The 12,686-nt window shown below is 40.6% G+C and overlaps 1 protein-coding gene across 1 annotated transcript; it reads right to left on the minus strand.

Annotated features, from left to right (window-relative positions):
* Positions 1–10,882: 10,882 nt before the first annotated feature.
* On the minus strand, positions 10,883–11,446 carry LOC118837292 (NEDD4 family-interacting protein 2-like). Its single transcript, XM_036744186.1, has one exon. The coding sequence runs from the start codon at positions 11,444–11,446 to the stop codon at positions 10,883–10,885; it is 564 nt and encodes a 187-aa protein (XP_036600081.1).
* Between the last annotated feature and the right edge of the window lie 1,240 nt (positions 11,447–12,686).

Raw genomic sequence — 12,686 nt, forward strand, 5'->3', positions numbered from 1 at the left:
AGAACAAAAAGTTTCAGGGTAAACTTTCCTAGAGGCTGAGCCATCAGACTCTCATGGCCTCAGAATCTTCCCCTTCCCTATATCTTGATTTTTAAGCACTCCTGTATATGGATATGAATAGATATGAATATTATACACATCCTCCCCTGTGAAGTTTTCACATTTCATTTATTTACCTCACACACTTCCTTCCTTCCTCCCTGTTTCTGGTCCTTCTCCATCTATTTCATACATTGAATGGCTTGATTCCATTACAGTCAGCATATTCTATGCTTCTGGGGAAAGTGACTTCTTTTTATAAAAAGAGGGAGATTTTAATTAAGTAAGAAGATAAAAATATACCAAGTAATAGATTCAATAAGGATTAACTGACTTAGTAGTAAAGAAGCAGGAAAATTAATTAGTAGAATAGAAAATTCTAGTCCTTTCATTATTGCCTATGGACATTCAAGCACTGGGAAATGATCATCATCTGCCATAACTCCATAAAATACTGGAGTTGGAAGATGATTTCCAATTCAATTTAATTCCACAAATGGTATATTTTCCTTGAGGGAAGATTCTTTCTTTCCTTCTTTCCTTCTTTCTTCCTTCCTTCCTTCTTTCTTTCTTTCCTTCTTTGTTTCTTTTTTCTTTGTTCCTTCCTTCCTTCCTTCCTTCCTTCCTTCCTTCCTTCCTTCCTTCCTTCCCTTAATATACCTAGTCCCTAATATAGTTCCTTGCACATAGTAGCTGCTTAATAAATGTTTGTTGAATTTAATGGAACTATGTTTTACTGGGATGCCACACTATGTGTGCACACATTTGAGAATGAAAGACTCAAGGAAGAGATCAGGCAAAGAGTTCAAGGAAAATCCAATGAGGGAGAGAGCATTAATGATTAGAGGAAATGAATCAGGGGAGACTTCAGAGGGGAGGTAATATTTGAGGTTAGGGAAGACAAAGATTTTATGAGCAGAAGGCAAGAACAGAGAGTGTATTCCATGTCTAATATTGAAGTACTCCTCTTGGAGCCGCATGGAATGGGTTACTATGCCTACTCCCTTTTCCCCTAATGGACCCAGTCATGAGGTTTTGCTGCATTCAGTCCTGGAGGATCCTGACCTATAAAGAGAGAGGGAGGAAAGCTCTCTTTCCCCCACATATTGAAAGCTCATTAAACACTGTCCCTGGCACAGGTTGGCACCTTAGCTTTAGGATTATTTCTAGGGTTTCCTCAAAAGGGGAAATAGACGTATACTCACTGCATAATATGAGTCAGGCATGGGACAAAAAATACTACTCAAATAAAAAAATTCCCTTACAAATATGTATTAACATTAATTTAAAATTCAGTAATTTAATATATAAATAGTTATACTCTTTTAGGAAGTTGATACTGAGGACTTATCAGAACATACAGCAGTTTATGAGATTGCTACATTTCACTGCATTGTCCACACAATTCCTTATACACAACTGCTGGTAAAATAGCCAGGTGTGGGCCAATTCACTTGTCAGAGGTTGTCCTCTGGGTTACAGAAGTTTCCTTGCCACTGGTCAGCTCTATTCTTTGAACTCAGTTCCCTACTTCTTGACCTTACAAGGTCATCTCCAACCCTGAATATGTCTGCCTTGGTCACGATGTTTGATCACCTGCTCTGGAAAGGAAACAGAAAATAATAAAGCAGTTTGATGCCAAGCATATAGAATCCATGCACCACAGGAGAGTGCCAGCAGGATGGCAGAGGACAAAGAATATTGGCCCTTCTCCCAACCCTGTTTGGGAAACTTAGAGTCAGCATGCTCCTTGCCACGTGGAGAAGTAAAAGCAAGATGAAGCTTTGAGCTGTTCTTGCCTTTGAAAAGTTCCATTAGGTCTTTGGGGTACAGGGGGGCAGCTAGATGGTGCAGTACTACATCCAAAGTCAGGAAGACTCATCTTCCTGAGTTCCAATCTGACCTCAGACACTTTTTACTTGCATCATCTTGGGCAAGTCACTTATAAACCTGTTTGCCTCAGTTTCTCATCTGTAAAATGAGCTGGAGAAAGAAATGGCAAACCATTCCAGTATCTTTACCAAGAAATCCCCGAATGGAGACAAGAAGAGTCTGATATGATTGAACAACAAGTATTTCACTGGCTTCTGCGGCTCAGTAATAATGGGAAGCATTCATACAGTACTTTAAGGTTTGCAGTATGTCTTACACAAATTTCATCTGGTCCTCAGAACAACCCTGGGAGGTAGTTGCTATTGTTACCATTGCCATTTTACAGATGAGGCAGCTGAGGATTAAAGAGGTCAGGTGATTTGCCCAGAACACAGGTAGCACATGTTGGAGGTCTTCTTGATTGCAGATTCTTCATCTTCCAGTGCATCAGTAGGGAATGAGAGGATTGCTTCATCACTTTGTGTCTCCCTAGCTAATAAGGGTCTTGCTTCATCATTTCACAGCACTCTCAGCCTTCAACTCTGAACCATCTCATGGCCGGAAGCAGCCAAGGAGTTTATCATCTCCAATGCAACTAACTGCTGAGTGTATCACCAAGGCAATATTGACAGCGGTTACTATTACTATGAATATGCTAGTGTGGTTCTGAATTGCAAAATATAGCAGACTCTCCACAGAGAAGGCAGAAACAAAATGTTTATTCAGACACTAGAAAGCCAAATCTCAACACCAGTAAACTGAATCCAACATAGCCACAAAGAAGTTAATACACATTATCACTACAGAGAGCAGCTCCATTCCCAAAACCTTCCCCCTGGCTTGGGCCTTCCCACAAAGAAACACCCATGAATCCTAGCTGACTCCTTGCCTGGGTCAGCTCTCTCCAGCCTCTCTAATTGCTCTGAGCATTTCTTGCTCCACACTTCCTGTTTCACTTGTTCAGCAAGCTCCTCCCACCACATGTGACTTAGGCTTCCTGTGCCTCAAGCAGGTCACATGGGCCTATTAATGTATGGGAAGATCTTCAAATTAAGCAAAAATACATTATCAATACTTTTGGCCCCAAGATCTTTCTTATCCATTACATAGGTCAATGGGGCAAGTGGTGTCAACAGAACTTTATATCAATGTAACAGTGACAACACAAAATAAGCACATAAAACAATATCATCATTCCCCCCTCGAATGAATGGGGATCAAAATCTTGGGGTAAGGGGAAAAGGTCTCTTCTTTGAGAGCTACTTCCTGCTGAAATTGGACATAGAGCTGTCCCTGCCCCAAGAGGTCAAGAGTCTCATTCGAGAGGTCAGTTCTTTAGCTAGCTTGTGGAGCCTGGTCGATGCCAGGGCCAGGGGTGACACGTAACAGTCATGGACAGGGGGTGACATCTGGCTTAAGTGATCAGGCATCTGCAGGTGGAGGGTACTAAGGCCTACAGAAAACAAATCTAGCAAACAAATTTGATGGACAAAAAGCCAAAAAGAAATAAGAAGACAATAACTAGAAGCAGGATAGATATAGGGTCAGCTGTGCTTCTGGAGTCCATGAACCCACTAACATAATCTCATTCACAATAGAATATGTGAGTTAAGGGTACAATTTGGTAATCATCTTCTCCTGAATAAACAACAGTTACAGTATTATCCTTCCCATGTGCTATAATTTCTGCAGCCTTTGGAACATCATCTAGCTTTCATTTTACTCACACTTTAGCTCCCAATTTTATTTTATCAGTAGAACTAAACCTTTCAGTTCCTCTGATAGTTATTTTGGAAGGAGGGTCAGTTTTCACAAGGGGTATTGTTTCACAAGGAATAATAATCACTTGAACTATATTATTTTTGCAAAACTGTATAGGTTCTTCACCCAAATTTTGGAAAGTCACAATAATTTCTCCTTGATAATTAGAATCCCTCACTCTAGCCTATACATGTATTTCTTGAGCTTCATCCTGATTTAGGTAATAACCATCCAAAATGATTCTTAGTGATTCTCATACATATTCTGGTTGAGATTTTTCTTATGTGTTTGTTGTTTTCTAATTTGCAGATTTGGGGTCATCATTCTGGCTAGAGGTGTATTTTCTCCCAATGGTCTGATATTCAAATTACATAAAGCAGTGAAGAAATTATCCTTCTAATGTTGATACAAATTATTAGAATTTAACTTTCTTAACTGTTCTTTCAATAATCCATTCATTCTTTCAATTAACCCAGATGCTTTTGGATAATATGGAATATGATATATCCATTCTATATTGTTTAATATACAATATATTTTCATTTTATTACCTTTGAAATGTGATCCATTGTCACTTTGAATCTGCATTGGGGTTCTATAACATCACTTATGCTACCTAGAGTTTTACAGGTGTTTTTCTGGGTTGCATTCTTATAAGGACAAGCCACTAGTACATGTGAATAGGTGTCAATGTAAGTACGTATAAATTTGCATCCTTTATCTTGAGGTAGGGGACCAACATAATCTATCTGCCAAATTTGAGCTAGAACTTTTCCCCTTACTGTCTCTTCAGTTGCTACCTGAGGAACAGTTTGTTCCTTTTCTATTTGACATATATAATATTGCTCTGCTACTTGTTTTAACAATGAATGAGAGATACTAATACCTTGATCTTGTGCCCACTGGTGTGTGGCCTGGACCCCTAAATGGCCAGCCATTTGGTGGACCCATTTTGCTACTACCAGATCATCAGTTGGTGTCAGAATAGGGACGATGTGTTGAGTAACAATCTTTGCTAGTTGATCAGCATGTGCATTGTACTCACGTTCTGGTGTGGTGAGGGCCACGTGAGTGTCTGCATGAAAAACTGACAAGTTAGTAACCAAAGATATGTCCCATATATCTTCCCACAATTCTTTGCCCCAGACTTGTTTGCCATGAATTTCCAAATTTTGATTTTTCCACATTGGCATCCATGCCCATGAATTAGTAAATATTATACACTGTCCTCCTTGTTCTGTTTTAAATGTTTGATATATTGCCATAAGTTCAGCATATTGACTACTTCATATTCATCCTGTACAGTCACTTGTAATTCCACCGGAACACTTTGCACAGGCCATAAATCTAGGGTCAATTGTATGGTAGCTTTGGCTTCTTTAAAAGCTTTACTTTGCTCAAGTTCCCAATCAAATTCATATTTTTTACCAGCAACTTTATATAAGGGTTTCAAAATCTGTCTTAGATGTAGAATGTAGTGCCTCCAATACACAAATAATCCTACAAACTTTTGGACCTCTTTCTTATTTGTAGGGGTAGGAAAGTCCTGAATCTTTTGTCAGGCTTGTGGGAGAATTTCTCACAGCCCCTTATTCCATTGTATATCTCAAGATTTTATGGTTTGAGCTGGTCCCTTTGCTTTTCATATGCTCAATTAAAAGCATCAAACTCTTCTCCACTTCTTTTGCATTTTTTCCCTATATCGTAATATCATCTATGTAGTGAGTAAGCCGAACACCAGGTAGTTCTAATTCTTCCAAATGTTCAACCACAATCCTCTGATAAAAAGTGGGGCTATGCAGATATTCTTGTGGCAAGTGTGTAAAAGTATATCATCAGCCCTGCTACGTAAAAGCAAACTGGTCCCATTGTTTAGAATCTATTGGAATATAGAAAAAAGGATTGGCTAAATCAATAACTGCATATTAAGTCCCATCATATCTCTGGATCCTTTCTATTAAGGTAATTGTATCTGGAACAGCAGCACACAAGGAGGAGTCACCTTACTCAATTGTCTACAGTCCACTGTCCTTTTCCACATCCCATCTGACTTTCATACTGGCCAGAGAGGATCATTCCATGGAATGGTTGTAGGGATTAACACTCCTGCCTCAATATCTTCCTTTATGGCATTGGTAATTTCATCTTACCCACCTGGCACATGATATTGCTTTAAAGTAATTACTTCAGAAGGTTCAGGTGAAGTGATTGGGTCCATTTTTATTTTTCCCACTAAAACTGTATTAATTCCTATCTTCCTGACTACAAATTGGTATCTCCCCTCAGGTAAATTTAGAGTCATATCTCAGTATATCCACTCCAATGATGTATTCAGGAAAGGGTACAATTACCACGGTATATTCTGTCTTAGGTAATTGCCCAATTTTCATCATTATTTTGACTTGTCTGGCTGATATTTCAGCCCCTCCCAGTCCTGTGATGGTAATAGGAGTTCCATGTTTAAACTTATCAGGGTTTCCATAAATAAGGGAGGTCTCTGCCCCAATTTCTATTAATGCCCTAGTTACAGTATTTGATCCATTTTTCCAACATATAGTCAAATTGATATGGGGTCTGTAATCCCATCTGTGTATTGCTTTAATCTGTGCTGGGGCTCAGCCTATTTCCTAGTCTCCCTAATAGTGTGACATACTTGGATACAAGGATTCAGGAAGATATGTGGGGGCAGTTCTTACTTCTCTATTCCGTCTACTGTTAAGCCCCTTTTCTTGGCACATTTTGTATAGTTCACTAGGTGGAATACCATCTATTCTTTCAAAATCTACCACTGCTGCCAATAGAGCAGTAAACAATTCTCTTCTTGTCAATCTATTCTGACTTTGAGTCCACTGGCTATTTACTCTTCTCTCTTGAGGAAATTTATCTTTTCCCCACTCCCCTAAGTCACTAAACTGTGAAATCGTATCTTATCTTCTGAAAGAGAGTGCCCTATCTCCCAAATTAGTAGAGTCAGAACTAGGTGATTATAAGCAGGAGGAGCCATCTTCACTATTACATTTCTGTGAGAAACTCCTAAGGTGGTATCATAGTATGCATCTGCATTTCCCATCATAATTGCAGTCTTCATTATCTCCTCCTTTAACTTACTCATACAGTCCCTAAGTAAATACCAGGGTCTATCTTCACTGGGCCACATAGAATCAGTGGGATACTCTCTGTTGCATTCTCTTGCTGCTAAAGCTAACAGATTAATCATCTTGTTACCTCTTTGCAAATGGTAATCCCTAAAAGCTTGCTGTACAAAAGGATTCTCACTAATGACTATGAAGTTCAAGCAATCCATGCTATCTACCCATACTCCTCTGGCCCCTTCATCACTGATTCTCACCATCCAAGATACTAATGATTCTCCCATCCTTTGGGTGAACCAACTCAAAGTATCTGTGATCTCCTGCTGAATAAAATCCTCAAGCATCTCTTGGAACACTGCGTTGCCTCCCTGGTTCTCCTGCTTTCTTCTTAGTGTTGGATGTATGTCTTCCTGAGTGTCATATAACATTGTTTCATTTTCTGACCATGCACTCTCTTGGCAGTCATCATCATGGCAACTAGGCTCAGTCTGTGCCAGAGTTGTATGCACTTTATTTTTGGCTTTTCTTTTTTTCTTACCTAAATGAACAATAGCATGTCCTTCCAAGGGAGGCAAACCAGCCGACTCTCAAACAGTAATCTGTTCTTCTACCACTCAAGAGCCCCCATCTTGCTCTTCTGAAGAAAAGCCCAAATGCTGTGACACAGAAAGATTCCCAAGCACGCTAGCCAATTGCGAAACCATCTGAACTTTCTCCTGAAACTGTTTATACCTGCTTTTATGTATAATATGGTAGCTTGTTGGTAAAATCCAATCTCTTCTACACGCCCCTCCCACTTCTTTCCCTGGTTTAATTTGAATTCCTTGCAAACATCTTTCCAAATCTCTAGGTTCTCCCTTCTGTAGCCTCTGTTCCCAGTTTTCACAGGGTCTGATGCCTTTAATCCATTCCCTTGCTAGGGAGGAATAAGGTAAATCCTCCCATCCTGGGATATCCATTTCTTCCTCTAAAGCTCTTCTGCCTCCAAATGGAGATTTTTATACCTTGCAATCCAGTTTGTGATGCCAAATGTATCGCCAAGGCAATATTCACAGTGGTTGCTATTTACTATGATCATGCCAGTGTGGTTCTTAATAACAGATTCTCCATATAGAAGACAGAAGCAAAACATTTATTCAGACACCAGAAAGCCAAATTCCAACACCAGTAAACCAAATCCATTATAACAACAAAGAAGTTAAAACACATTATTACTACAGAGAGCAACTCCATTCCCAAAACCTTCCCCCTGGCTTGGGGCCTTCCCAGAAATAAACATTCACAAACCCTAGCTCACTCCTTGCCTGGGTCAGTTTTCTCCCACCTCTCTAACTGCTCTGAGCATTTCCGGCTCCACCCTTTCTTGTTCCACTTGTTCAGCATGCTGTATCATTAAGGCAGAATTCATAACTTCGAAGAAAATCATGAGCATGCCTAAATGATTCAGAATTGCAGGATATAAGGAATTCTCTAAGTAGAAGGCAGAGGAATTAAAGCAGTTATTCAAGCTCCAAAGTAGCAGACCCACAGACCAACGTCTCCAATTAGATATGGTGGCCAAATCCTTCCAGATCCAATAAGCCCGCCTCAAAATAGTAACCAGGAGGTTACAGAAAAATATTATGGCAGCAAGTCAAACCACATTTGTGCTTCTCCCCAATGCTAGGGCCTTCCGGTAAGCACATCACTCACCGGTCTCAAGCCCCTGGTCAGCACTCTCTGGTCTGTACACTCTGGAAGCTGGTTCTCGGGTCAGTCCTGCTCTCAGTGGGGCCTGCTTCTTCAGCTTCTTCTGCTCCTCAGCTTCCACTCCTCCAGCTTCTACTGATCCTCTTCTGCTGGTTCTACTTCTGCTGCTCCTCCTTCTCCTGCTTCTGCCACATCTGCCTCTCCAAGCTCTGTTCTCTCTTTTTATACAGTCCTTAGATGTCATCCAGTCGACTAGAACATCATCTGAATGACCAGGACTTAGACACGTACTATTGGCTCTGGTCTTAGCAACTCCCCTTAGGACCCTGAGGGCTTCATGCCCACATTGGTTTAGCACCTAGTACCTAGGGGTTTGGGACCTACCTAGGAGCGAAGATCTAATCAGACCTCCCTTCATTGGCCCCACCTGGAGCCCCACCTGAAGCCTATTCAAATGGGCTGGGGAGCAGGGAGACTTACTGATTCCCTTTATATGAGCTCCTCCCACCACATGTGACTTAGGCTCCCTGTGATGTAAGCAGGTCACATGGGCCTATTTAATGGATGGGAAGATCTTCAAATTAAGCAAAAATATATCATCAGTATGCAGAGTTATCATATCTCTGGAGCTGCTGAAGCATGCCAATTAAACCTCTGCTCTCCAAGGATAGGAAACAACTTGTATGAAAGTAATAAATTTAAATATGTAATACTGAATCCTATAAACAGGTTTCCATTCAGTTTTGGTTGTCCTGTAAAAAGTGCCTGGAGAAGAAATGTGAAATGGAGATGGAAAGGTAATTGGAGCCAGGTTGTGGAAGACCTTAAATCGTTGTTGTTCAGTCATTTCAGTTGTGTCTAACTCTCTATAACCACATTGGGAGTGGTTTGCCATTTCCTTCTCCAGTTCATTTTACAGATGAGGAAATTGAGGCAAATGGGGTTGAGTGACTTGTCCAAGGTCACACAGCTAGTGAGTGTCTGAGGCCAGATTTGAACTCAGGTCTTCCTGACTCTAGGCACGGTGCACCTTGCTGCCATAGGGCCTTAAATACTCAAGCTATAAAGAGTCACAAAGGCCCTCAAGTTCAATCCCCCAATTTTACAGTTGAGAAAACTGAGGCCCAAGGAAGTAAAGCTATTTGCTGCAATACAGAGAGCGAGTAAACAGGATTTGAATATGGGTCTTCTGGCTCCAGAGCCACTGCTCTTTTAATTGTATCACACTCTTCTTTTTAGAGCTACTGAAGATTTTTGAGTAAGTGAGCAAACATATTCAGCCTTAGAAAACTTCCTTTGGCCCCTTGTTTGAAGGATGAATAGGAGTAGGAAAGTCCCAAGGCCAACTTCCCCTTTTAATCCTCCAGCTTTATACTCCTTCACTGTTCATGTGTGGGTATTGGGAAGATTTAGGAGCGATAGCATATATCCTAGTTGTCCATTATTGTTTCTTGTTGTCTCTCTCATTAGACTGTGAGTTCCACGAGGGCAGGAACCTTATTTTTGCTCTTCTCTGTATCTCTAGGGCTTCTGTGTTTGATAAATTCTTGGGCAGCTGGGTGGTACAGTGGAGTCAGCAAAACATGAGCTCCAATCCGGCCTGAGGCACATATTAGCTGTATGACCCTGGGCAAGTCACTTCATCTTTGTTTGCCTTGGTTTTCTCATCTATAAAATGGGGATAATAGTAGCACCTACTTCTTAGGGTTGTTGTAAGGACCAAATAAGACCTTGATCGTAAAGTGCTTAGCACAGAGCCTGCCACATACATTATTATTGTTTGTTTTCAAATTTAATTTTTATGTTTAGTCTTATATTCTTTCTCTCCTTTCCCCTTTCCCCACCCAATTGAGAAGGCAACAAATATGGTGCTCATATCTAGCTCTGATGCCACTATACACACATGCACACTTACATGTGTATGTATGAGTATCAAGATTCTGGTGATGAGCCTTTCATACTTAGATGGACCAGTTCTTGGATTTCAGACAGAATGAAAATTGCCAGAGCTAGATATTTTTTTTTGCATTAATAATTATTTTATATATAGATATGATTACCATTCTTTTATAAGATTATCTGGTTATACATATCATAAGGGCATTAACATTCATTTTAGTATAACTGAAAGACTTATTAACAAAAAGCCTTGCTGAATTTTTCATCCATCATTTATATCACGGCATTTAATGTCAGGTCTCCCTTTTAGCTAAGCAAATATGCCAAACAAAGCAAAAACGAAAACATGTATGTTTAAGACAATTAACATAACTGAAATTTAAGCATAAACCACCCTGTCATTTATTTTGAAGCCTCTATTTCTCCCATCTTCTATTAGTAGTAGTCTTCCATCCCATTAAGTTGGAGAATTACAATTCATCTGGAGATTTCAGTGGTAGAGGAAACAAATGACTGGCCCAGTGCCTCTCTTAATCCGAGTAGATACATCTTGTTCTAGTGGCAGTGTCCAACCTTTCGGAGGTCTTCCTGACTTTAAGGTAACTGTAAAATCCTCTGAAGAAAAGCAGGATGCCAATCAAAAGAAATATCCACCAAAGCCAGTACTGTCCATTGAAGTATCCGGTGAAGTAGTCGGAGAAGCGGATGATGAGGATCCACTTGGTCAAGGAAAGGCCGAATCCACAGAGGGCACCGTACCTCCCCGCTATAGAACTGGTGATACAGAAGGACAAGCAAAACCCAACCCAGTTGAAGAGGAAGGCCATGAAAAAGGCCACCAAGAAGATGCCGTCGCTGCCCACCCGTAGCTGGTCAGCATCCGAGCCGATGGAGTCATCCCCCGAAAAGATGTCGTCCTCTGCCTGGGTGGGCTCCCCTGAGGGGACTGCGCTGGCGGCCACTGCCACAGCTTTGGCCCTCTGCGCTTCCTCGTAGGTGGGAAGGGACGCGGCCACACTGTACGGGGGCGGCACCAGGAAGGGCTCACAGGGGTGTTCGGGTTCCGTGGTGGCCTCGGCCTCGGCGGGGATCATATGTGTGTGTGTGTGTGTGTGTGTGTGTGTGTGTAAAACATAGGTATTATTATTGTTGACTGACATATTTTTGACCCAAGCCTAGTTTGTGTTACTCAGTCACACTCATAATAAAGTTACTATAATACTGTACTATGCTTCTACCTTTTATATTTCTTCTCCTTTTTTGTTTTGAAATCAGAGTGTGTAACATTACTAAAGAAAACATCTGAAGGCTCTGTCCTCATGAATCACTAGTGACTCTGATATATCCAGAGGAGATCCCACTTGTCCCTCCATAAGCACACCTGGCAAATCCAAGCTCAAGCCCAACCTCACACTCTTTTCAAACTTTGATCATAAAAGAAACACCTTCTCCCTTGATGTAGTCAAAGATTCTATAGCTCAGCCAGGGATGTGTTAAAAATCAAGGAGCAGCAGCTATTGCTGCTCACATGTAAGCTTGTGTTGTGATTTAGGGAAGAAAACAGCTTGACAGCTTGTATTTTATTGCTTCTAAAAGATCAGCATGTTTATCAGTCCACTTTGTCGGTCTATGGGTGGCAGGGCTGAGCTTTTTAGATGCATAGCCATTAGTATGGTTTCCTCTCCTGTCAGTTTGCTGATGAGGCAGCGCTGGTGAATTACTTTAGGTTTTGCAGTAGGCTGTGTTGCCTCCAATCACCCCTAAGGGATTGTATATATTCAAGGGAATGATGAAGAAGGAGCCAGGTGCCAGAAACTTGAGCATCCAGAATCAATTACCCCATTAGCAACTGCCTCCTAGAAAGTTGCTTGGATGAGCCTTGGGTGACTTGTAAATTTTGAGGATGAATTTGGAAAAAGGAAATAAACGGTTTGCTGGTACATGATGGGAAAAAATCCATTTAGGGAAAGTTAAAGACTTAAAACAATATCCCATAGACAAAGCATCATTGTGGTTTTTGAATGTATCCCTTGTCTGTGCAAAAAAAAAAATACTGAAGCATTTTGTGGTACATTTTGACAGATGGTGGTAAAAGCTTCAATTAAACCCAGAAGCAATCAATAGCTCTTGGTCTATCTTTTGTTTTCAAAGTAGAGATTTCCATTTGGTCTGCTTGGTGAGACACAGTTCTTCAGACCTCTTTCAATTTGGTTTTTCTCTATATTCCTCCTAGGGGCTGTGGTTTAATTGATTTATGTATTTCCAGGTCTATAAATTTTTATAAGAATAATTTACATGTTTATGGAGATTATCCTTAAAGATATAAGTAGGGAT

Source organism: Trichosurus vulpecula, chromosome 2 (assembly GCF_011100635.1).
Source record: "Trichosurus vulpecula isolate mTriVul1 chromosome 2, mTriVul1.pri, whole genome shotgun sequence".
NCBI lineage: Eukaryota > Metazoa > Chordata > Mammalia > Diprotodontia > Phalangeridae > Trichosurus > Trichosurus vulpecula.

What these genes read in the sequence shown, in the direction of transcription:
- LOC118837292 (XM_036744186.1), bottom strand. Translation starts at nt 11,446, where the DNA reads ATGATCCCCGCCGAGGCCGAGGCCACCACGGAACCCGAACACCCCTGT.